The sequence below is a fragment of the Ctenopharyngodon idella genome, chromosome 24, assembly GCF_019924925.1.
Source record: "Ctenopharyngodon idella isolate HZGC_01 chromosome 24, HZGC01, whole genome shotgun sequence".
NCBI lineage: Eukaryota > Metazoa > Chordata > Actinopteri > Cypriniformes > Xenocyprididae > Ctenopharyngodon > Ctenopharyngodon idella.
Window position 1 is genome coordinate 440,674 of NC_067243.1, and position 25,176 is coordinate 465,849.

Consider the following 25,176-nt stretch of genomic DNA (forward strand, 5'->3'; position numbering starts at 1 on the left):
AATAGATTATTTCTACAGCGGCACTGAAAGCTGAAAATGCTTCATCCACACTGACAGATGTTCATATAAAGTCAAAGACTAGTGTCTTATCAGTCTGTCAAACATAAACAAAAAACATTTTATAATTAAAATTAAAAAATATTTACAATAATCAATATTTACAATTATTACAAACAACATCAATATTAGGTTGCACTTTATTTCGAGGGTCACTTTTGATATTCTACTAACTATAAGCAACTTGTCAACCTCTCATTAGTGTATTAGTAGACTGTAGTAGACTGTTAGGTTTGGGTTCAGTTAAGTAGAATAAGTTGACATGTAGTTGTAAAGTTACTTACAGTCAGTAGAATGTCTAAAGTAGACCACTGAAATACCAAATCTTATATGTAGAGAGTTTATTAGTTTGTTATCAGCACACTCTGTTGTAAATCCTGCCCACTTCTTTGCATTGTCACACATGCTTCAGTGCTCTGAGAGTGTTTATAGTGCTGTGAGTTTAACACTTCATGACTGAGAGCAGAACAGAACACAATCTTCATCATCACACAAGACAAAAGAACAACAATGAACAAAATCACCTTCTTCATCTGGACTCTGACTCTCTGCATTCAGGGTAAATATCTTGTATAAATATCTTGAAAAATAAACAACCACATCTCAATTACAGTCCAATAACCATTAATGACTAAAATATGTTAATTTCAGAGAGCTGGGGACAAGTGACAGTGACTCAGAATCCAACAATAAAATATATCAAACAAGGAGAAACTGTTACAATCAGCTGTAAAACCAGTCAGCCGATTTCTGGCTGTAGAGACTGTGTGTCTTGGTATCAGCAGAAACCTGGAGAAGCTCCTAAACTCCTCATTTATTACATAAGAAGCCTTCAGTCAGGAACTCCATCTAGATTCAGTGGCAGTGGATCTGACTATGGCAGTGATTTCACTCTGACCATCAGTGGAGTCCAGACTGAAGATACAGGAGATTATTACTGTCTGAGTTACCACAGTGGTACAGTGTTCACACAGTGATAAAGAGTGGTACAAAAACCTCGGTCAGTCAGACGTCACAGTGATGCACTGATACAGCTGAGAGATACTGCAGCTGCTCATGGAGGATCACAAACAACACAATGACAATGTTTAGCAAAGTTTCTAAAGACTTTAAAGGTAAATGTAATATATAAGATTTAAATACATTCTCTTAACCCAGTTTATTGTTCATTGACTACTCTTAGTATGCCATTCATAGGTTTATTTCCCCTTAATGTGTAAACATTGAAACTCCCAGGCACCATCAAGACATTGAGAGCGTCCGCTCAGATCCGTCAATCTCTTTCCAGATGAGACCATGACTGACACGTTACATGTGAAAATACCTTCAGTTACAGAGTGAAGGCCAAACTTCACTGCATTTAGACCCACAAAGATTAATCAGGTCTTGAACGTGTCAAGGCAAACAGGGCATTGGATCCTCCTACAGCACTGGCCCTCCAATTCTGAAGGGGGAATTAAACACAAAGTAAAACACAAACAAACACACACTTTACACAATATTTGTACATATATCTGTAAAAGACTTAATCAGCTCGACATGTGCTGCCAAAAAGCAAACAAAAACACAACAACAACCGAACCTGTTCTATGCAGTCAATGGGGCGCTGCGTCCGACAGCAGGAGCAACCTGGTTTAGAAACTTCATGAACCACAAGCAAATTCAAAATAACTAAATACAAAAAAGAACACAAATTAACAAATCATTTAAATCACAATACAGTTAGAACAAGCAAAAACAAATCAATCCCAAAAGAATGAGAAAAAAAAAAAAAACTCACTGGTGGATAACTGCCCGTTGTACACCCCCTCAAGACTTTGATTTGAGTTGATACATACGAATGTTCAAAATTAGGAGTAAAGCACCAGGCGGCAGGCCAGACTAATGACCCGGCTGATCCCACAAGTGTCGCATGCTGGAAGAAATTGGTTAGGATTAACGAGTAAACACAGTGCGATATCACGGTCAAACTAATAGTGCTGATCTGATGGTCCGGTCCAGCAGCTCAATCACAAAGGCTGATCTCACACAGCTCCAAAGATTGATCCCAGAAACAATATAACGGCCACGAGAACACAGTTCGATGTCCAAGCAGTCATCTATGGTGAAGCAAACATGAACGGCAGACATCCAAGCAGCAGTTTAAAGGGAAACCAAAGACCGCTGCAACGTCTCTTGCATTGACTCACACATTAACTGTGTAAATACAACACACTCCAAGAGTAAGGATCACTAGCTAGGTCACTAATAAGCAACCAAACCCATAGTAGAAATGTCTGTCAAATGGCGACTCCCATAACACAGGGAACTCCATGGTAGATAGAATGCATTTCCATGGAAACAGCCATCACTAAAAGCATCCCACAAATGCTCCTCAATCCACACTACAATGAAATAATGTAACCCTGCATGGCACAAACAAACAGCCCACATCACGGCTGAATACTCCTACCTCTCGGACATTCACACGGTGCGCCGGAAATCCTGTAACTCCGTCACTGACGCTAGGCAGACGCACTTCTGCATAATGTCAATACTGACGCTTTTATATTCCACCAAACAAGAGCACAATTAAAACCCGCCCCCTCCACATCTATCTGAAAAGGTAGAAACACTTTTACAACCACACAAAAACATGATGGAAATCTATAGATCCCCAGTTGATTTAGCTTCAAAAGACATTGATTCATTAACTGGGAATTACCATTGTGTTGGTTTTGTGTGGTTGTAGCAGTAGTTTCTACCTTTTCAACAGAAATGACCTTTATCAACTCTAGAGGTCCCATCCACTTGCATTATATGGACTCACAGAGAGGAGTTATTTCTTTAAAAATGTTTGTGTTCCTCTGAAGAAAGAAAGACATTTACATATGGGATGACATGAGTGAGTAAATGTGAGAATTTTCCTTTTTGTGTGGAGTATCCCTATAACACATGATGAGGAGAGCATCAACTGTAGCACAAATGAAGAGTAAATGAGAGAAGAGTAAATATGACCTTACCTTTTCAATCTGAAAGAGTGCAGTCCTCAAAAAACTGGACTGTTCTGTACCACATTTCTCCTTGTGTAGGCGAACGTTTTAGACAACTTTTCTTTTACTACTGATCCGAAATCAATCAGTAGCTCACATCATTTTTCAAGGCTTTCATCTGTTTCTCCAGTTGGATTAGCAGGGCAAAAGTTAACCTCTGCTCTCTTCGGTTTCTTCACATTTTTGGCTAGAAAGCATTTATCCCTGGTCTTGTTCTTCAATGAATTAAGAGCAAATTCTAAAGTGTTACACTTGTCATGTTATCACCTTGCTTTTATGACATGCTATTTCATTTGTGTTATGTACTGTATTGCAATAACATGGCCTCGCCCCCTTTGTTGTGTGTTCTCAGGGGCGGGGTTTATGTAAATTGTAGGGTTAGTGATGTCACCAATCCAGGAAGAAGCTCGTTGTAGTCCCTACCAGCTGTTTGTTGTAGTCCTTAAACAGAATTCTTTAAAATAAAATATCTCCCTTTGCATTGAACTTTGAGCATCGTAACTTTGCAGATGTTGTTTATGCTCAAACAGCAACATTACACACTAACTAAAGTTAAAAAAGTCAAATCATAATCAACCACCGCTTTAAGAAATGTGCATTGTGCAATAAATAAATACTCCAAATAAAGTTACTTAGTACTTAGTTTAATAATAGGATACTTAGTTTGAAATAAATGTATTTTAAATAGATTTTGGTATCCACCTTATTCCTACTCCCCATGACGCTTTGTGCGAACTATGGGTGTAACTTCCGTTAAGCTGTAAACAGTCAGTGAAAGGCTCGCTCTATGAAAGCAATAATACGTTTTTTTTTTATTTATTTTTTTTAACTGGGTACAATGAGATGACATTTTTCTACTCACCCTTCAACCAACGAACATTAAAAGGACATTTAAAAGTGTAAAAGCATCAACAAGGTACTTTCAACAGGACATGAAAAAGCATGATTCTTTGCGTGAATGTCCATGAACTTCAGCATTGCGTGATATTATTTCAAAGTGATTTCCATCATTTTTACAGATAATAAATTGTATTTACCTGTGAAAACAAACCTGGAAAGAGACGTGAGGCTTTGAGGAGAAAAACGAGAGATTCTGTGTGCATTCCAGTTTATTATTAATGGGATATATCATACATTATATCGGGAGAACAGACCACAAATGTGCAGTATATGTTTTCCTTTTTCATACTATTACAGCGGCATGCAAAGGGACAAAAGAAAATAATCACGAGGATAGAAAGCAGCGACTGAAAAGAGCTCTTGCCATAGATATTCGTTATAACATGTAACGTTAAAATACCAAGCGTTATGTAATTCTCATGATGTCTGAATATAAAACATGAAAGAAAAATTGACAGCTCATTCAGTCAAACTGACAGATAAGCTTTATTTGTAGGGCAACCTTATGATTTGAAATGATTCGTTTCAGTCTTTTTAAATGGAAGTTCCCCAAACTGGAAGTGCAACCCATAATTTGAAACGCAGTAGGCTAGTCAGGAATAAGGTGGATAGGGCCAGCACGGGAAGTGGGAGTGCTGTGGACCAGCTACACCAGCACAGTTTTTCTTGACCAGTTAGACCAGCACTAAACCAGTCTGGACCAACATGGCATTCATGCTGGTTTATGCTGGATTTTTCAGCAGGGTGAGTTGACATTATCGTCCCACTCTCTTATCTGCACTGTAAAAAAAATTCCGTCGTTTTTACAAAAAATTTTTGGCAGCTGTGGTTGCCAGAATAATTTTGTAAAAATTACAGTCAGTGTAAAAAGAAAATCCAGTAAAATTTACAGGGATTTACTGTAAAAAATACAGACATTTAAAGTGTATTTATACAGAAAAATCCTGTTGTTTTTACAGAAAAAATCTGGCAGCTGTGGTTGCCAGAATAATTCAGTAAAAAATACATTAAAATTGTAAACAACTTTACACTACATTTTAGAATAAAACTGCATAAAACATCCATTTTCTGCTGAACTGAAATTAAAAACTAAAAAACTTTTAATAAACAAATAAAAATGTATTAAACAAAGCAGTTAACAAACGTCATTTCTCAACATACTGTACAAGTTTGTAATATGTAGTGTACTTATTTTACAAACAATACAATAAGAGCATATGACAGATTAATGATCATCTTATTGGAACTGAAAAAGGAAAGATGGAGGGAAAGAGATGAAAGGTAACAGATGAGAGAGTGTAAAAAAAGAGAGAAAGAGAGGGCAAGAAAGAGGAAAATGCTTTTCTCTTTTAAACTCTGTAACAGTGTTATACCAACTCATCTGTTACAATTTCATCTGAAAAAATGTCTTGCTTCCTAGTCTTTGAAGAACTGAACATAGGAGCTGAGGCAGATTCATCTAATTGGAACTGAAAGAGAAAAGATGGAGGGAAAAAGATGGAAGGAAACAGATGAGAGTGTAAAAAAGAAAAATAGAGAAAGACAGGGCAAGAAAGAGGAAAATGCTTTTCTCTTTGAAACTCTAACAGCTGTATACAAACTCATCTGTTACAATTTTGTCTGAAAAATTATCTTGCCTCCTAATCTTAAAGAACCTAACATAGGAGCTGAAACAAACCTTTAAGCTGGTAGTGTGGCACACATCATTACTTCATAAATCCTACTGACCATATCCAGAGTTTTAGACATCACGCCACTCATGATCTGAAAGTTCCTGAATCAAGGTAAGGACTCTTGGGTTCACGTGAAGACGGGATGTGTTTGTCTTCTCCACTTTGGTGCCCTTCTCTGGGTTGATGGAGAAAAAACACCTTGGGAAAGAAAAACAGACAACTGTATCAATTATAAAATAGCTTCATTAACAGAAACAATAACATCACAATCTTCTTTATTCAAGTTATAAATAATCAAATATTTGAAGTATTAAAGGGGTCATGATTCGAGAAATCTAAATATTCTTGATCTTTTGAAATGTAAGAGGTCATTGTACCATTAAAAAAAAAAAAAAAAATCATGTAGGCTTCAGAACTAAAAAATTCCTTGTTAGTCCAAAAACAAGCATTTGAATCCAATCTCAGAAAATAACTTGTTCTCATTGTGACGTATCTGATCAACGACACCTAACATCGAAAGAAGACCGATACAGGATCACTGGACTAAAAATAACATTACCTTCCAAAGGATCCTAATGCTAGGAAAATGGTTATTTATTTTCAACTTTGTGAATGTTTCAGTAGAGCATTATGTTTTTGTTTGGTACAATTCACTGTCCTTTGGTAAATCAGTCGCAATTTCAGGGCAGAGATTTTGCAAACAGAGGACAGTAATGACACAACATGTAAGTAACCATGTTAATTATAAGGCCTAATTTGCAATTAGTAATTTCTGATATGTAATGATTCACATACACCATGTGCAGAATTATTAGGCAAGTTGATTTTCTGATCATGTATTTTTTCCAAGCACATTTTACCCATTCCAAACCACATCAATCTTAATAACTATCTCAAACTCAATTTATTTATAAAGCACAATAAAACAACGGTGGCTGAACAATATCAATAAAAAAGCAAAAACAGAAAGAAAAACAAAATAAAATGTCAATAAGACAGATAAAACACAAATACTGCCATTAATGGTTAGGCAAAGCTCATTTGAACTCATTGATTATATGCCTTCTCAAAGAGACAGGTTTTTAGTTTTACTTTGAAAAGCGATTTTGAAGAGATTAATCTAATAGAGAGCGGTAGGCTGTTCCACAGCTTAGGGCCAATCACCTTTTGTCTTCAGCCTAGATCTAGGGACCAGTAAGAGATTCTGATTGGATGATCTTAGCTGTCTAGCTGGAGTGTTTGGTACTCAAAGGTCCATAAGATAGGAAGGAGCTAGTCCATTTAAAGCCTTAAAAGCAAAGAGTAAAATTTTACTACTATTAATTTTATATTTAATCATTTATAAGTGATATATAATTGTTCATGAAGGCTGGAAGTGAAAAACGCCTTATATTCAGGTGTGCATAATTGTTAGGTGTGTTTTATTTTAAAGTTAAAATGAGCCAAAAAAGAGATTTAACTCAGACTGAAAAGTTAAAAATTATTAAATGCCCATGAGAAGGATGCAATCAGGGCTTAAAAACGAAAAAAAATTTCAAACGTTCCACTCCGAGCAGAATCGGTATTTTAACGTTTCTGTTCCAGCGTTCCTTTTGTATTATAAACGTTCCAAAACTGGTTTGATTGGAAAAAAATAACGGTTAATAACATTATTTTTATTTATTATTATTATTATTTTTGTATGTAGCCTACTTAATAATAATAATAATAATAATAATAATAATACATACAGCATGTGTTCTGAAGATGAAAGAAAGTATTAAGGTTTGAAACAACATGAGGGTGATTAATTAATGACAGAATTTAAATTTTTGGGTGAACTAACCCTTTAAACCTTTAAAGGGTTAGTTCACCCAAAAATGAAAATTCTGTAATTAATTACTCACCCTCGTGCCGTTTTACACCCGTAAGACCTTCGTTGATCTTTGGAACACAAATTAAGATATTTTTGTTGAAATCCGACGGCTCAGTGAGGCCTCTATTGCCAGCAATGACATTTCCTCTCTCAAGATCCATAAAGCTACTAAAAACATATTTAAATCAGTTCATGTGAGTACAGTGGTTCAATATTAATATTATAAAGCAACGAGAATATTTTTGGTGCGCCAAAAAAAAACAAAATAAGGACTTATATAGTGGAGTGGATACTTATAGGAAGATTCCTATATAGTGGATACTTATATAGGAAGATTCGGAGCGTTATAAATCAGCGTGTGGAATCATGATTCGGATCGCGTGTCAAACCGCCAAACTGCTGAAATCACGTGACTTTGGTGCTCCGAACTCCGGATTCGACACACTGATTCATAACGCTCCGAAGCTTCCTGAAGCAGTGTTTTGAAATCGGCCATCACTATATAAGTCGTTATTTAGTTTTTTTTTGGCACACCAAAAATATTCTCGTGGCTTTATAATATTAATATTGAACCACTGTACTCACATGAACTGATTTAAATATGTTTTTAGAACATTAATGGATCTTGAGAGAGGAAATGTCATTGCTCCCTATGTAGACCTCACGGAGCCATCGGATTTAAAAAAAAATATCTCAATTTGCGTTCTGAAGATTAACGAAGGTCTTACGGGTCTGGAACGGCATGAGCGTGAGTAATAAATGACAGAATTTTCATTTTTGGGTGAACTAACACTTTAAGACCAGATGGAGCGTCGGCGCTCCCATTTGCATGTCTCTCTTTAAGAGCCAATAAAAACTGAACCCATATAGGTAGCACAAAAATTCTTTTTGCATACAAAACCAGAGACTTTACACGTTCAGATGAAGCCTCCAACATGCTTCTGTTGCATTGTTTTCACCCTCTAATGAGTCTGAGTAATATGTGTTTACAACAAAAACAGCACAGCCGCTAACTGAATACAAATATGTAAATTTCACGTGCTCATAACTTCATGAAAAATGCACAGATCATAGAAAATGGCACATCATTATTTAAAGATTTTGGGTTCATTGTAATCGTGAGACTCTGCTTTAAATAATGATGTGCAATTTTCTATGATCTGTGCATTTTTCATGAAGTTATGTGCACGTAAAATCTACATATTTGTATGCAGTTAGCGGCTGTGCTGTTTTTGTTGTAAACGCATATTACACAGAAGCGTGTTAGAGGCTTGATCTGGACGTGTAAAGTATCTGGTTTTGTATGCAAAAAGAATTTTTATGCTACCTATATGGGTTCAGTTTTTATTGGCTCTTATAAAGGGAGATGCAAACGGGAGCGCAGGCGCTCCGTCCGGTCTTAAAGGGTTAAAGTGTTAAATTGTAATTAAATTATATACAAAGCAATTAGAGAACCCTCCCTTTACAACTGTTGGAGCTGTCACACAGCTGTAGTTTATCAGTGACTCCCATTATAATCAGTGAAGAAACAGAAGGCCATTTTAGTTCGTTGAACCAAAATGGCCACTCTTCCAGAAGACTTTTAATATTTTCCCCCTGGTTCACTTGTTTACGCTGTGTGTAGAAAGTCAACTTCATTAGACGTTTGACCTCTTCTAGATTTGTGTCAGTTTGCTGAGACATCCTCTTCAGTTTTTCTTTCTTTTCTCTCTGGCTCTCTGGGGTCTCTCCAAGGGGCAGAAATTTTACATCCCAGTTAATGCATCCGTAAGTGTCCTGCATTGCTGCTCTCTGTTCTGGAGGGATTTCGTCTGTGTTAGACTCATCAGTGCGATGCTTTCGTTTTCTTATTTTTGGGGTTGTAGAACGCTTCACATTTTCAATCCTATATTGCAGTTGCTTAACCAAAGAGTGGTACCCTGGCCCAATCACATCTCCATCTATTACGTCTTGCAATGATTTGGGATATTTCGCCACCATCTTTTTGGCAACTTCAGTAGAATCCTTTTTACTTGGGCAAGGATTTTTTTGCATCATGTCACAAACTTCTCAGTCGTGGACTTGGTCGTTTTCCTCTCTCTAATAACTGCATCAGTTCCTCTGGTAACTTTTCCTATGGTATCATAAAGGTGTCCACCCAGTCTGGATTAGGGCTTTGGGAGTTGTTGGAAGAGGTTGATTGTGAACTTCTGGGTGAAAGAGACTCTAAGGTTGTTGAAGGCCTTGGCAAGGTATCAAGAGATGAGCTGCTGCTGCTGCTTTCAGGAGTCTGGCCTGCAAACACACACACACACACATACACAATTATTATTAACACAATGTGAATGTTTTTATATTTCCTTACATTATCTTTAAGATGTTTTAGGCCAGCTAATTTGGGCACTGGTTGCATTCTGTACTGCAATATATGACTTACATCTCAGCTTCCATGCAGCAAGGACTTTTCGGGCTTGAATTGGCCTCAACGCTGACAGCAAATCAGCTTCCTCAATAAAATTAAAATCATCATATGTCTCCACACCAAGAGATTGCAAGGTCTCTTCTAAAATGTCTTTTGTCACCTCTGGAAGGTCAGGCAAGACCTCAGTGATAGCGGTGCGTAGAAACGTTCTCTCAGAGTCAGACATTTCTGGAATCAAGCAAGTCATAATTAGACATTTAGTGAAGTAACACTGTACATATAAAAGGAGCCATATTTGAGTATATTATGTGTCTGAGGTTCCCTTTCAGGACGAATCGGGATATCGCTAGAGAGCCCTATCAGCTTCGAGTGAACTACAACAGGCCAATGAAGTTGGCGTGCGATATTTGCATAATGCGCACCGCCCCCGCCAGGTGGTATAAATAGGGGAGCAGATGCAATCGCACTCTGTCTTTCGCTTCGGAGCCAACCTGTGTGTTCCTGCTGTTAGTCTGAGAGTGACTTCGCAAGCCTTTGAAGAGCTTTTGTTCTACAGTGCTGGCTTTATGGCACCTTACAGCGAGGCCGCGAGCTTTCCCAGAGTGAGCTTCTCGAGCTGTTATACAGCTCTCAACTGCTGTTTTCACAGCATTATTTGCCCCGTTGGTTTGCGATTTGGGCCGGTTCCTCTGTGTGTGTGACTCAGGGAGTGAAAAGTGTACCTGCAGTCACATCGCGGCTGTTCCCTGTGTGCTTCGGCACAAAGAACAAGAGCTTCTAAAAGAGCTTCACAGACAGACACTGCGTCTTTTTCAAGACGTCATTCTGTCTGTGCGTTTCTGGAGGCGGTCGTTTCCTATCCTCACTGACGGCCACAATCACTTTCTCTCATGTCTGCTTAGCGTGCTGAGACTGTGTTTGTGGGTGGTTTATATTCTCTTGTAAAAAAAGAGAGCATGCCCACGTCGGCGCGTTGTTCGTCTTGCCTTTCTCGTAAGGGCTTGAGCGCTCAGCGCGCCGTGTGCCGTCGAGCTGCCGGCTGACAGCGCGCGTTGCCATGGCAACCCAGCGCGTTGTTCGGCGCTCTAGATGCGTGGTCGAGACTCGAGTGCCTCAAACGAGGTGGAGTCCCCTCACCTATTCCCCGATCTAGTTTCTCTTTCTGAATCAGAAAAGTACTACTTTTGGTGAATAAGCCAGGGTGACCAGAGGATCACAGTGGGGCATTACCTGCCGAGCCAATCTCCGTGGGCCCCCCACTCCTCTAGCGCATCGCAAACATGCTGTGACTGTGTTCTTGGGTGGTTTATGTTTGGTAAAAACATGGCCACGTCGGCGCTCAGCGCCGTGTGTCGTTCAGTTAGACGACCACGTTCACTCTCTCACATGGCTGGTAGCTTCTGGGTGGATTGCTGGTCCTTCTCATGGGGGACCTAGCATCTTAGTCAGGGCTCCAGCAGAGGATCAGATGTTGACTGCTACATTGGAGAGAGGGTTGTTGGGCTCTGGACATGAAGATGAGGCTGAGCGTCCCACGGTTGTGATGTGCTCATGCTGAATCAGATTCAGAGTTAACGACCATGCTTTCCCGGGCCCCTGGGGGCGTGGTGTGACGCGTACTCGCCTTGCCCCGCCCTCTGTCTTAGCCCGGACGTGCATGAAAAACTTGGCAGTTTGGAAGCCTTTTTTGGTGCCAAATATGGAACACCAAAAAGGTCATATCTGCATTAAAAGTTTTTTCTCTCTCACTACCCTCTGTGGTGGGGTGGCAGTGCTACGGGCACACCACCTCTGCCCTGCATGGGTCTTGGCCCCCGGCAAGTCTGTGGAAGGCCAAAGCACTCATTGCATATGGGTAGTTCTGAGTCGGGGTTGAGCTACGCATGATGCAAGTCATAACGCAGGCCCCTGGCCAGACAATGTCTACCATGGTGGTCCGGAAACACCCCTGGCTAGCCTTGCAGAGGTGTGTCATCGTCTAAGTACGCTTTCTCGATGCTCTCATCTCACAAGCTGGCCTAAAATCCAGCCCGCTCAGCCCGCAGCCAAGCCACTTGGCTAGCGAGAAGCGGTCCTGGAGAAACTGGTGACCTGGAGCTGAGGTAAACAGTTCTTCGGGAGACGATGCCCGGTACGTCTGTGGTCCATTTGGTCCCGCTGGTTCGGTGTCTGGAAGCCTGGCTAGCGCTTTCCAGCCCGTCCCGCTGGCTCATTTGTACCATCAGACTCGGCTATGCGATTCAGTTCGCCCGGCGTCCCCCGGTGTTCAGGGGTGTCCATTACACTCGTGTGTCCCTGGACAATGCACCTGTTCTCTGGGCGGAGATTGCTGTCCTCCTGGCGAAGGATGCAGTCGAGCCGGTCCCTCCAGCCGATTTGAAGTCAGGGTTCTCCAGCCCCTACTTCATTGTACCCAAGAAGGGCGGTGGGCTACGGCCAATCCTGGATCTGCGTGTCCTGAATCGGTCCCTTCTCAGGCTGCCGTTCAAGATGCTTATGCAGAAGTGCATTTTCAAATGCATCCGTCCCCAGGATTGGTTTGCAGCGATCGACCTGAAGGACGCGTACTTTCATGTCTCGATTCTGCCTCGTCACAGACTCCTACGGTTTGCGTTCGAGGGTCGGGCATATCAGTACAAAGTCCTACCCTTCGGGCTGGCCCTGTCGCCCCGCGTCTTTACGAAGGTTGCGGAGGCGGCCATTGTTCCGCTCAAGGAACAGGGCGTTCGCATCTCAACTACCTCGACGACTGGCTCATCCTGGCCAGCTCGTGGGAGCAGTTGTGCGAACACAGGGACATGGTGTTAGCTCACCTCAGTCGGTTGGGTCTTCGGGTCAACTGGGACAAGAGCAAACTCTCCCCCGGGCAGAGGATCTCTTATCTCAGTAGGGAACTGGATTCGGTCGCCTGGACCGCGCGCCTCTCTAAGGAGCGCGTCCAGTCAGTGTTGACCTGCCTGAGTACGCTCAAGCGCAGGACGGCGGCCCCACTGAAACTCTTTCAGAGGCTCCTGGGGCATATGGCATCCGCAGCCGCAGTCATGCCGCTCGGATTGCTTCATATGAGGCCGCTTCAACACTGGCTCCGCGGCCGGGTCCCGAGATGGGCGTGGCAGCGCGGTACGTTCCGTGTCCCCGTGACACCGAACTGCCGTCGCACCCTCACCAAGTGGTCAGACTCTTCGTTCCTGCGGGCTGGAGTTCCCCTCGAACAAGTGTCCAGGCATGCTGTGGTCCACACAGATGCCTCTGCCACGGTGTGGGGGGCCACGTACAACGGGCATGCAGCATCGGGTCTGTGGACGGGGCCCCAACTGCATTGGCATATCAATTGCCTCGAGTTGCCAGCAGTACGTCTTGCACTGGGCCGCTTCCAGGAGCTGTTGACAGACAAGCACGTACTGGTCCGCTCGGACAACACTGCGGCCGTTGCGTACATCAACCATCAGGGTGGTCTACGCTCCCGCCGTATGTCGCAACTCGCCCGCCATCTCTTGCTATGGAGTCAGAAGCATCTGAGGTCGCTTCGTGCCATTCACGCCCCAGGCGTGCTCAACCGTGCAGCCGACGAGCTCTCACGGCAGCCTCCGCTTCCGGGCGAATGGCGACTCCATCCCCAGGTGGTCCAGCTGATCTGGCAGCGCTTTGGCGAGGCATAGATAGATCTGTTCGCCTCCCGGAGACTGCCCACTGCCAGTTCTATTCCCTGACCGGCGGCACGCTCGGCATGGATGCCCTGGCAATCAGCTGGCCCCGGGGCCTACGCAAATATGCGTTTCCCCCAGTAAGCCTTCTCGCACAGCTCCTGTGCAAAGTCAGGGAGGACGAGGAGCAGGTCTTGTTAGTGGCTCCATACTGGCCCACTCGGACCTTATTCTCGGACCTCACGCTCCTCGCGACAGCACCTCCCTGGCCCATTCCTCTGAGGAAGGACCTCCTGACTCAGAGACGGGGCACCCTCTGGCACCCGTGGAAACTCCATGTGTGGTCCCTGGACGGGACGCGGAGGTTCTGAGTGATCTCCCGCAAGCGGTCGCAGACACCATCACTTCCGCTAGAGCTCCTTCTACGAGGAACCTCTATGCGCTGAAGTGGAACCTATTCGTCGAATGGTGTTCCTCTCAACCAGAGCGAGAGGACCCCCGATCATGTTCGGTCAGAACCGTGCTTTCCTTTCTGCAAGAGGGCCTGGAGCGAAGGCTGTCTCCCTCCACCCTCAAGGTGTATGTTGCCGCTGTCGCCGCACATCACTATGCAGTTGATGGTAAATCGCTAGGGAAGCACGATCTGATCGTCAGGTTCTTGAGGGGGGCGAGGAGACTAATCCTCCCCGGCCCCCCTCTGTACCCTCTTGGGATCTGACCCTGGTTCTTACATCTCTCCGGGGTCGTCCCTTCGAGCCTTTGCAATCAGTCGAGTTAAAAGTACTGTCCCTAAAGACCGTCCTCCTGGTTGCATTGGCCTCGCTCAAGAGGGTAGGGGACCTGCACGCATTTTCGGTTGACGAATCGTGCCTGGAATTCGGGCCCGGTGACTCTCACGTTATCCTGAGACCCCGGCCTGGATATGTGCCCAAGGTTCCTACCACTCCCTTTCGAGATCAGGTAGTGAACCTGCAAGCGCTGCCTTCGGAGGAGGCAGACCCAGCCCTAGCTTTGCTCTGTCCCGTCCACGCTCTGCGCCTGTACGTGGACAGAACGCGAAGCTTTAGGACCTCAGATCAGCTCTTTGTCTGTTACGGAGGCCAGCAGAAGGGAAAGGCTGTCTCCAAGCAGAGGATGGCCCACTGGATAGTGGACGCCATCGCCCTGGCGTATGAGTCCCAGGGCGTGCCTTGCCCGCTCAGGTTGAGAGCCCACTACACCAGAGGAGTGGCCTCTTCCTAGGTGCTGGCGCACGGCTCCTCGCTGACAGATATCTGTAGAGCTGCGGGCTGGGCGACACCTAACACGTTCGCTAGATTCTATAGCCTTCGTGTAGAACCGGTATCTTCCCGTGTACTCGCTTCCACCAGCCGGTAGACGCGAAGAGCCCGTTCTAGTGTCGGCTTGCAATGCCACTCCCGCCCCCTGGGCCCTCCACGTGAGCGGTCCCATGTGTGTATTTGTCCACGGTCAACTCCCTACGGCGAGCCCGTGTCTTTCCCTAGCAGAGCCAGCTCTGCTGTCACCTGTCAGATGAGTCTCCCCCCTACCCAGGTGGAGCCATCCCAGGGACTCCATATGCGTACTGCCCACGGCCAGTCCATATGTGTACTCTCCACGTAAATTCCTCCCCTACAGGTGGGTAGTGGTCTCCGCAGCGTCCCCTACGGGTTCGCTTCCCCAGTGTAGTCTAGTTTACTTAGTGGGTATATCGGAACAGCAGTAGACTCTCTCGGCGTAAGCTCGCCCCCTTCCCCGTCCCACTGGTGCGCCGGGTGGCTAGAGCTTGCGCTGGGCACTGGAAGGGGTTCATACTGTGGCGCTTTATTTGGGATCCCAATTCGTCGGTCACTACTGACGTACGTCGAACGTGACCGACTGAAAGGGAACGTCTCGGTTACGTATGTAACCCTCGTTCCCTGAAGGAGGGAACGGAGACGTACGTCCCGTCGCCACAGTTGCTGTACCCTCGCTGTAGTGCAGACTAGGTTGTCTCCTCAGCGAAAAACAGAGTGCGATTGCATCTGCTTCCCTATTTATACCACCTGGCGGGGGCGGTGCGCATTATGCAAATATCGCACGCCAACTTCATTGGCCTGTTGTAGTTCACTCGAAGCTGATAGGGCTCTCTAGCGATATCCCGATTCGTCGGTCACTACTGACGTACGTCTCCGTTCCCTCCTTCAGGGAACGAGGGTTACATACGTAACCGAGACGATTTCTTTTTTTCTGTGCATCTTAAAAAAAAAAAAAAAAAAAAAAAAAAAAAAAACTGATGTTACTTTCACGTTTTCAAATTGCATGTTGTAACTTTCGAGCATGTGGCCCTGACCTCTTTATTTCGGCAACACGCTGTGTTTCAGCGGAATTACTTGATGCCCGTTAACAATGTATGATGGTAACGGATAAAATTCTACATTGCAACCTGATGTTCTGTTTTGTCACAGAGTACAGATGGTATTCAGAATGATAGTCAGCTTTATGCATTTCCATCACAAAATACACAGTATCATCATTTTGAATTAAAATAATGAGAAGTTCTCCAAACTCAATGGCCTCATCATTTTTTGACACAAGGAAGTTACCCTTTTTATATGATGTACCTTTATACACTATGTCTGTGGACACACTAGTATTGATTTCTGAAAAGCTCAACTCTCTCACTGCATGTTTAATTGCGTCACTCTAAAGGTTGGGGTAAAAAGTGCAACTGTCTTTGACCTGCAGAAGCTGACTGCATCCTGGCCCAGCTGAAATATATGCCTGAAACATCTGATGTTTTCAGATAAAGTTAGGCAGATGTTTTTGAAGTTTTTCAAATGCCTGGCACATCTCTTGAAGTAGCTGTGTTTGCTTTCGAAACAGATCGTCCATAATCGAATCAAGGGCCCTAATTTAAAAATTAGTGCTGGATAGTGACGCAAAAAATGATGTTTTGGTTTTAGTGGACTCTCAGGAAATAAAGACTTTCTTGATTCCAAATATTCTTGGATTAGAATGTCAAGATAGGCTACCTGTGCTGATGAAATCTTTTGCGCACAAATCATATCAACAATATCTTTAAGCTGGAGAGTTAACTGCCACACATCATCTTCTGGATTTTGCACTTTGTCACCAATTAATACAGGAAGCAATCTTAAGAAATTCCTATTCTGAATGGCTTGCCCTGAAAGCTTGGGCACCTCAGAATTGACAACACATGGCTTTGTGAGAGCATCAGCTCCTTTGTACTTGAACTGCTTGATGCGCCGGTTCAAAATTGAATATGTAAGCCATTGCTTTCTCTTAATTAAATACTTCAAGTACAATGCAACATCATAGGACAAGACACCCTCAAATATGTCATGGCCTAAACAAGGTGGGAGACCAGGCTGGCAAACATGAAAAGATTTCAGAGTATTGAAAACAGAGTTTACCTTTATGCCTTTGTTGTCTTCAGTTTGTAGATCACGAACCGCAGAATTGTAATTGTCAGGGGTGCGCTGTGGACCACAAACATTTGGGTCATCATTTTGAAACTCGTTTCGCGCGATTTCTGCAAAAGTACTTAGAACGACTGAAATTTTCAGTAAACCCACCAATGCTGTGTGAACCTAAATTATCACCGGCAATACAATACAAAGCTCCTTTGACTGTTTCACCACCTACAGTTATTCCGTTTTCCTCCAAATCTTTTAAATCCACTAACATAATGTGTTAAACACATTTAAGCAGTACATATAAATAAAATGTTTTTTTTTTTTTTTTTTTTTTTTTTTTTGCTTATATCGATATTTACTGTATGTATGTAGTTTATCATGTTGCCAATATAAAATAAGAATTTGGGCGCGCGGGGTGAAAATACTGGATTTCGGCATGCTGTGAGCTTCTGCGGACCTGCGCACTGTGCGCAGTGACGTTCTTTTTCAACTGTCGCTCCGTCAGCCATGTTAGATAATGCGGCTTTCTGCCTCAAGTGAGTAAAAATAATTAAAATACTTCTATAATAGTAACTTTTTCCCCACCTTGCTTAAGATTGTTTTGTGTTAGCTGTCCAAGAAGTTGTTGTATTTTTTATTATGTTGTCTCCATGTTTTGTACCCCAATTCAAATACACGGCTCGCCTGTTAACTAAATGTCGTCTATAGGCCCGCTAGCTAACGTTAGTGCATTTGGCTCGTTTTTTGTAAAGCTGTGTTGGCAGAATTGTTAATAATACATATTGAGTGAAAGACATATTTGTATTGAACGTTGAGTATGAACTCATGAACCTTACCGTCCCTTCACAATTGAAATGTTTCATATTCAACATTATATTAACATTTCACACAACTTTAATTACATGTCCAGTAAAATAACTTCTCTGATCAGATCCCATATGATCTAGCACTCCCAGAGAGGAGTTTGCTAACACTTGTCCACTTTGTTTGTGGTTTTTTTGCAAAGGAAAATCAAAACTTGTACCTCCCCTTATCACTGGGTTACAGATCAATAGAATCAAATTTTAAATCATGTTTAGATCTTGAATGGATTTAGCCTATTCAAGATATGACAATCAGGTTGATTGTTTTAGTTAATAAATACTGGGCGTTGTAATTTTTCTCATTAAAGATTCTTGCACAGATAGAAGATAAAGAAGTTATTTCCCATTAATTTGATTTCTTCCTTCCATTTTTCTTTCCTAACAACTTATTTAATGCAATTGTGAAGCACATTGTAGCCTTGTGGCAATTCTATGCTCCTGTACATGGTGTAACTGCAGCTATACGGAAGATAGCTGAGTGATCCACTTAGGAGACAAACAAATTCAACATAGACACACATACAACTTGAAATTGTTGTACAATTTCAGTACTACAGTTATTCCAACTTACACAAGACACATGGTCTAGAATGCATAGCATCTACAACCTTAAACCTAAGTGTGTCACGCATCACTTACAGTAAAGCAGTCATGTGTTTTAAAGAATAAACTCAACTAGCCTAGGTGCATATATAGTAGCACAAACAACTAGAATGTGTGTTCTATGAGAACAATGTGTCTAACACAATTACAAATTTGAATCCTTCCATTGATTCCTTATAATTCTTCCAGCACTGATAGTGCTCCCAACTTCTGTCTACATTCTGGTTCCACCTTACTACATTCTAATTCCTTCTGCTCTTCTCCAAAACTCTTTCTCCCATACCATTGCTTGAATCATCATGAGATTAAAGGCCATTCCTGGCCATTATAATATAATATATATCATAATGTGATTATAATATAAATTATATTATATTAAAATAGTATAAATTAAAAAAAAATATTTTTATTTGCTGGTCTCAAGAGGGTCAGAGTGATTTGTTATCACCTCACTGATCTTTTAGAAGGCATTTGGCCCTGCAGCTACAGCTGTGATGGCACTGCATTGTGTTCACAGCAACAAGACAAACTGGAAACCAGTTATAGACTTTGATGCTGTGAATATTAGGTCAAATCATTGCTCAATTCATTTAAAGATTTTTGTAACAATATAAAATTGGACACAATTTTCTAATTTTTGGACTAAGATGTAATCAATTACATTCTTCTGAGAATCTATTTGGATATGAAAAGAAAGGTTGGACAAACACAGGTCTGATTGAGAGTACAAAGATTAATTTTTGGTCTGTTTGTTATCTCTTTTGAGACACTGAACAACATACAAGAGTGCAGTAATTTTAAATAAGACCAAGGTAAAAGATATGTTTTATAAGACTGAGCCTTAAACAGTGCTGTTTACACCATTTGTGACATCAGTCGTAAACCTTCTTAGCACCTCTTGAACAATTTCAAAGTATAGTGATGTAATTCATCTTATTCTTTGGCTTAATTTCTTTTATGAAACAAAGACAAGCTGAGCATGTCCTCTGAATGGGTGAAACCCTCAGGCTTGACTACAAGCTTCTCAGTGACATCATAATTATCATTATGCACATCAGTTTTAACATTTAGTGGATTTTCCCAATTGCAGTCTCTAGGACTTCTGCATGGCAGCAGTTCTCCAGGACTGAGACAAAATTTCAACCAAATATTTTCTTTTGAAAATTTTTAGTTTCACTACTCTGTTTTGTCCAGCTTTACATTTCACACACAAAGGATTACAGTGAGAGATTTTGTTCCTTCTTCTATTTTGGTTTATCCAATCACAAGATTTTTCACAAGTTAACGTGACCATTTGCTTATTTTCAATGCTGCAACGTTGTTACAGCAAAGCAAATAAACATGTAGCTGGGCATTCTTTACCTCAGAATTTAGGTTTTAATTTACAGCCCTCTGTTGAATACCAGAATAAAATTTGGACCATGTTATTCCAATTTAAGGTTAATCTCTTGTTGCGTAGGCAAACAAGGAGATCTTCAAAGTTAAAGCAAGGGATATCATTTTTCATCTACGCTGCCGCTATCATGTCCCTGATAAAATGTGGTTGCCTAATTCTCCAGCCCTACCGGATTTCGGTCTCCGGTCTTAATATGGGTATGCCGACCCATTCTACAAATGCGTCTATATGGGATGCGTCTATCTTTCCCTCAACACTTCTAAAAGGCAAATAAGAATGGACTTACCACAACAGCTGAAGAAAGAAGAAGATCAAACCTTGCTTGTTGCAAATCCCAATTTTCCGCTGAAAAGACACTCGCCAACAAGATATGGGAGATCACGGAGGGAATGTCACCACTTTGTAAGGAACCCCGCATCGGCCCAAAAACGGAATCCGACGGCCTGGGCGAAGGTTAACGCGTATATGCCTTTTCAGCGCATCTGTGAAGTTCACTTAATTTCACTCGTTTAATCTGACTCCAATTTTAAATGATTATTATTCTCAGGTTTTGTTCCCAATTGGAAATTAATCATTTGTTATGTATTAATTTTGATTTTTGATTATTCTGGGTATCTCATAATTTCAATTATTCGTTCATTACGGTCTCATCATCGCTTAGAGAATTTCACATCGGCCGACTGCGTTCTCACGGACATAAATTCGCCAGTTTATGATCTAGTCAGAGGGTGCAGAGTTTACTAATGCATTTAAGTCGAACCGCCACATGCTTGTTCATACAAAAATACAGTTATTCTTAGTCACGATACTGCAACTTGCTAATTCAATAACAGACAAACTCAAAAAGTCCCATGATGTGCCAATATGCTCCTTTCATGGGGCTCTCTGGCTTGACCTGTCCTGACGCAGATTTACGGAAATGACGGACTCCATAATCTACTGGTCATAATGATTTCAGAAGAATCCAGAGTAAATCAAATATAACATTTTATTTGTCAAGTAAAAATGTATCATGTCAATTTCATAGTTGGACAATTAGAAGCCAATTCAGAAATAATAAATGCATAACATCAACTGAAATGCACATGCACACAGTGGTGGATTAGTGTTTGAAGACACTTGTCCATCACTGTGTGGGGGTCTCTGGCTACAGAAAATCCCCCCTGACTGCTTTGCACTTTACCTTATATACCAAGACCAGAACAAAAGGATTGTAAATTTTTATTACACCAACACCTGTTTTGGGGGGATAGGAGTGGGTTTTCAGAAGTGACACCACCCAAAAGGAGGACAGAATTCTCCTTAGTTTTTAATCTTCTTCATAATACCAGTGACTGCTGTGAAATTGAGACCATTTTACCAATCGCACTGAGACATTTAAAATTATACCAAACATGAAAGGAATAAACAATAGATACACCAGATACATTATACTTCTTGGAGAACTTTCAGTGACTTGAGTCAGGGGGAAAGGAAGGAGGGTGTGTGTGTGTGTGTGTGTGTGTGTGTGTGTGTGTGTTGTGTGTTTTGGGGGGAGGGCTATTGCATCCTGTAGATGTGTGAGGGCAAGGCGTTGTCCTATGCTATTTCTTTGAGATCTTCTCTCCAGATAAGCTTTATTGCAGGGTGCTTGATTTCAGTTTTTGTCTTAGCAGAAAAATCAAGTCTTACAGTACTTACAGTAAAACTGCTCTGTACAGTAACTTCTGAGTGCTGTACTCTGTGCTGTGACAACACAAATTGCCTCGCATACAGAGAGAGTTTCAGTTCTAAACACAATAGAGGAGTTTTTTTTCTGCATGGCGGTGGAAAGTGTATGACCGAGAAACTTATTTCTGTGTTCACCTCCTCCAGGCCATGGAAGAAGCCTGCCTAGATATATGCGAGCCAGGCGTGGATCAGGCAGTCATGTAGAGGATTTTACCCCCGCTGCCTGGCTAGGGCCAATTGTGATGTGGATGAGATTCTCGGGCCTGACCCAGACCAAAGAGCTGCTGAGGAATAATTTTTATTTTTTTTTACTGTGTTATGAATGAATAAAAATGTGCAATGTATACATTGGTTGTGTCTTTTGTGTTCATTATGTGAAAAGGTTTTTGAGGGGGGGAACCACAAGCAACATAACTTACCAGTTTTGGAAATGGTGTTTTGAATTTATTGCACCAGTGTGTAAGATTATGTTGTAGTGTGTGTGTTTTTGAGGGCTTGTGTGTGATGTCTGAGGGCAAAATTTGGCTTTTCAGTAAGAGTGAATGGTTTTGAGTGTAGAGCTTCATTTTGACCTGAAAATAGGATGTTTGGGGAATTGGCTGAGACGTTATGGATTTGTGTTCACTGTTTTGAGAATATGAGGCATAGTTTCAAGAAATGTGTTTAAGCAATTGAGAAAAACTGTAAGTTTGGCTGAACTCATTGCCCAGCCTCCCTCATAGTCATACCATGGACAAGGACATGGTCAACTAGAGGCACGAATTTCATCTGAGACTCCTTGTCTCCTCCTCCTCTTCCTCTCCCTTCACCTCTTCCTCCACTCCTTACTGCTCTTGCTCATCCTCTTCCTCCTCCTCTCTGGTGTCCTCGACCTTTTCAATCACATTTCTCTGGATCCATTGTTCCGAAACTGAATGAACTGACTCTGGCTCTTTTATCTCTTTATTGAAGGTTCTGATTGGTGTGTGATAAATTTTGACTCTTAGTGTTTCCGTGAGGGTGACTGTGTGCTGAGCTCAAGCTGTGCTGACTTGAGTGAACAATATTGAATGCTAGTGCTTTCTAAATGACAACATGGTGTAGGCAATGAGAAATAAAGGGATTTGTGTGTAGAGTTTTGCAGTGACAGTTCAACAAATCTGATTCATGTGTCAAAACATGGGAATAGTGTTTATAGTTTAGGGAAATGGGTGTGCTTTTTGATAAATGGCGTTATGGTTTTGACATTTTAGTTCAAAAGCCTAGTTATAGTGTTTCAGCCATCGAGAAAAACTGTAATATATCAGCACTAACAGTTATTTCATATAAAATAAATTACTACATATACAATTATATTTACTATATTAATTTTAAAAGTCTTTAGAAACTTTGCTAAACATTGTCATTGTGTTGTTTGTGATCCTCCATCAGCAGCTGCAGTATCTCTCAGCTGTATCAGTGCATCACTGTGACATCTGACTGACCGAGGTTTTTGTACCACTCTTTATCACTGTGTGAACACAGCTTTACTGTTGATCCAGTGGTAACTCAGACAGTAATAATCTCCTGTATCTTCAGTCTGGACTCCACTGATGGTCAGAGTGAAATCACTGCCAGATCCACTGCCACTGAATCTAGATGGAGTTCCTGACTGGAGGCTGTTGATCTGATAAATCAGGAGTTTAGGAGCTTCTCCAGGTTTCTGTAAGTACCAGGACAGACAGGGTGGAGTACAGCCTGTTAAAGGAGTGCTGGCGCTGCATCTCATCACAACAGTTTCTCCTGGTGTGACTGTATGAACTACAGGAGTTTGAGTAACTGTGATCTGTCCACTGGAGCCTGGAGAGAAATGAATAGATTCTGATGTGAAGTGCATCAAGGCAATAGAAAAATGATGTGTCATATTAGAAATAGATGTCATATTCATAAAACATGAACCAACTTTATTTTTTTTTGTTATAAGCAAGTCAGAGTTTCACTGTATACCTGATATACAGATCAGAGTCCAGATGAAGAAGGTGATTTTGTTCATTGTTGTTCTTTTGTCTTGTGTGATGATGAAGATTGTGTTCTGTTCTGCTCTCAGTCATGAAGTGTTAAACTCACAGCACTATAAACACTCTCAGAGCACTGAAGCATGTGTGACAATGCAAAGAAGTGGGCAGGATTTACAACAGTGTGTGCTGATAACAAACTAATATATGCTAGAGTTACAGAAGTAAGAAATGTAAATTATTTAACAGTAAGTTTTTCTTGACATTACATACATTTGTATAAATTACACTGAAAGCAGCTTCATTCCACTGTAGTCACTGTAATAAATAAATAAATAAATAAATAAATATCCTCTTCACAGTTTTATTTTTGTATCAAACAGTGTGTGATAGTTAAGGTCAGTTTGTCATGTCTGTCGCCGGTTCTTCTGTCGACTCTAAACTCTAGTCAGTCTGTCTGTGTCTCCATCTGTCTTTGGACTGTGTTTTTACTGTTTGAGGATTCTTCGAGTTTTTGTCTTTATTATTAAACTTTTGGTTTGATCTGCATTTGATAACAATATGTTAGTGAAATGTGAACTCGCCGTGCATAATTTGAGATTTTTAGTATATTTTTGAATTAGAATCACAGCTCATGAAATATATTTCTTTAAACAGTGTTATATCAGCACATGATAAAAGAATGAATGAGAAATATAGGATATTGTCACACTTGGCATGTATAAACGATCCAAAAAGAGCAGAATGCACAATGAAGATACCTTTAATGAAACAAACATTACTTCAGTAGAAGATGAAGAACAGAGGAGAACTCAGGGTTTAAATACACAGAGGAAGAGAATTAACTGAAACAGAACAGTGTGTTCTTAATTAGAAACCATGGAAACAAACTAGAGAATGATCAGTAACCAAGGGAACTAACAATGAATGAGAACACAGGCAAACAGGAACAGGGGAAACCAAACTAAGGCCAAGTTTACACTACAGGATTTTAAGCCCGATTTGCAAGTTAACGAGCTCGCCGACAGGTCGGACTGTGATCGGGGGAAAATCAGCGAGTGATCGGCGCTCGCCAATCTTTATGTGTGAACTACTCAACGACGCAACGTTTATCCATATCAGATACACATTGTGTAAGAAACTATAAAGCTCAGGACAAATGGATGAATTCACCTTATATAATATTAAGATCATTATATAGGTTTTTAAATGACAAAACACTCACTTGCACATATTTGAGAATCAGAATATCAGATAGTTGATGACATGGTGAGAAAAGCAATACATCTGTCATACAGTGTGGCCGGCTGGGCGCGGTGTGTCACGTGACAAGCATGACGCGTCGCCATGGAAACAATAAAGGGAAACGTTCTAAAATAACAGTCGCCTTAACTCTGGGAGGTCAGCCAGAATGTTTTAAACTTATTATTATATATATTATTATTTTAATTTTAATTAAATTTAATTCAAAAGTTTTCAGATTTATAAAACCATAGGTACGCCAGAACCTGCGCAAAAATCCCTTTATCAAACCCAGTCAGTGGAAGATTGTGCATACATGAATCTCCACCCCATCTCCTCCCCGAAATCACCATATATGGAGCTTACAATGCCTAGTTTTACTCTGCATTACGTCATCTGCATATCATC

The 25,176-nt window shown here is 41.5% G+C and overlaps 1 gene segment (V, D, J or C); it reads left to right on the forward strand.

The window, feature by feature from the left end:
- Positions 1–283: 283 nt before the first annotated feature.
- Positions 284–25,176, forward strand: part of LOC127506559 (immunoglobulin kappa variable 3-15-like) — a 92,129-nt gene continuing 67,236 nt past the window's right edge. The window contains 2 exon segments of the V gene segment in view: positions 284–616; positions 709–745. Of these exon segments, the coding sequence occupies positions 568–616; positions 709–745 (86 nt within the window).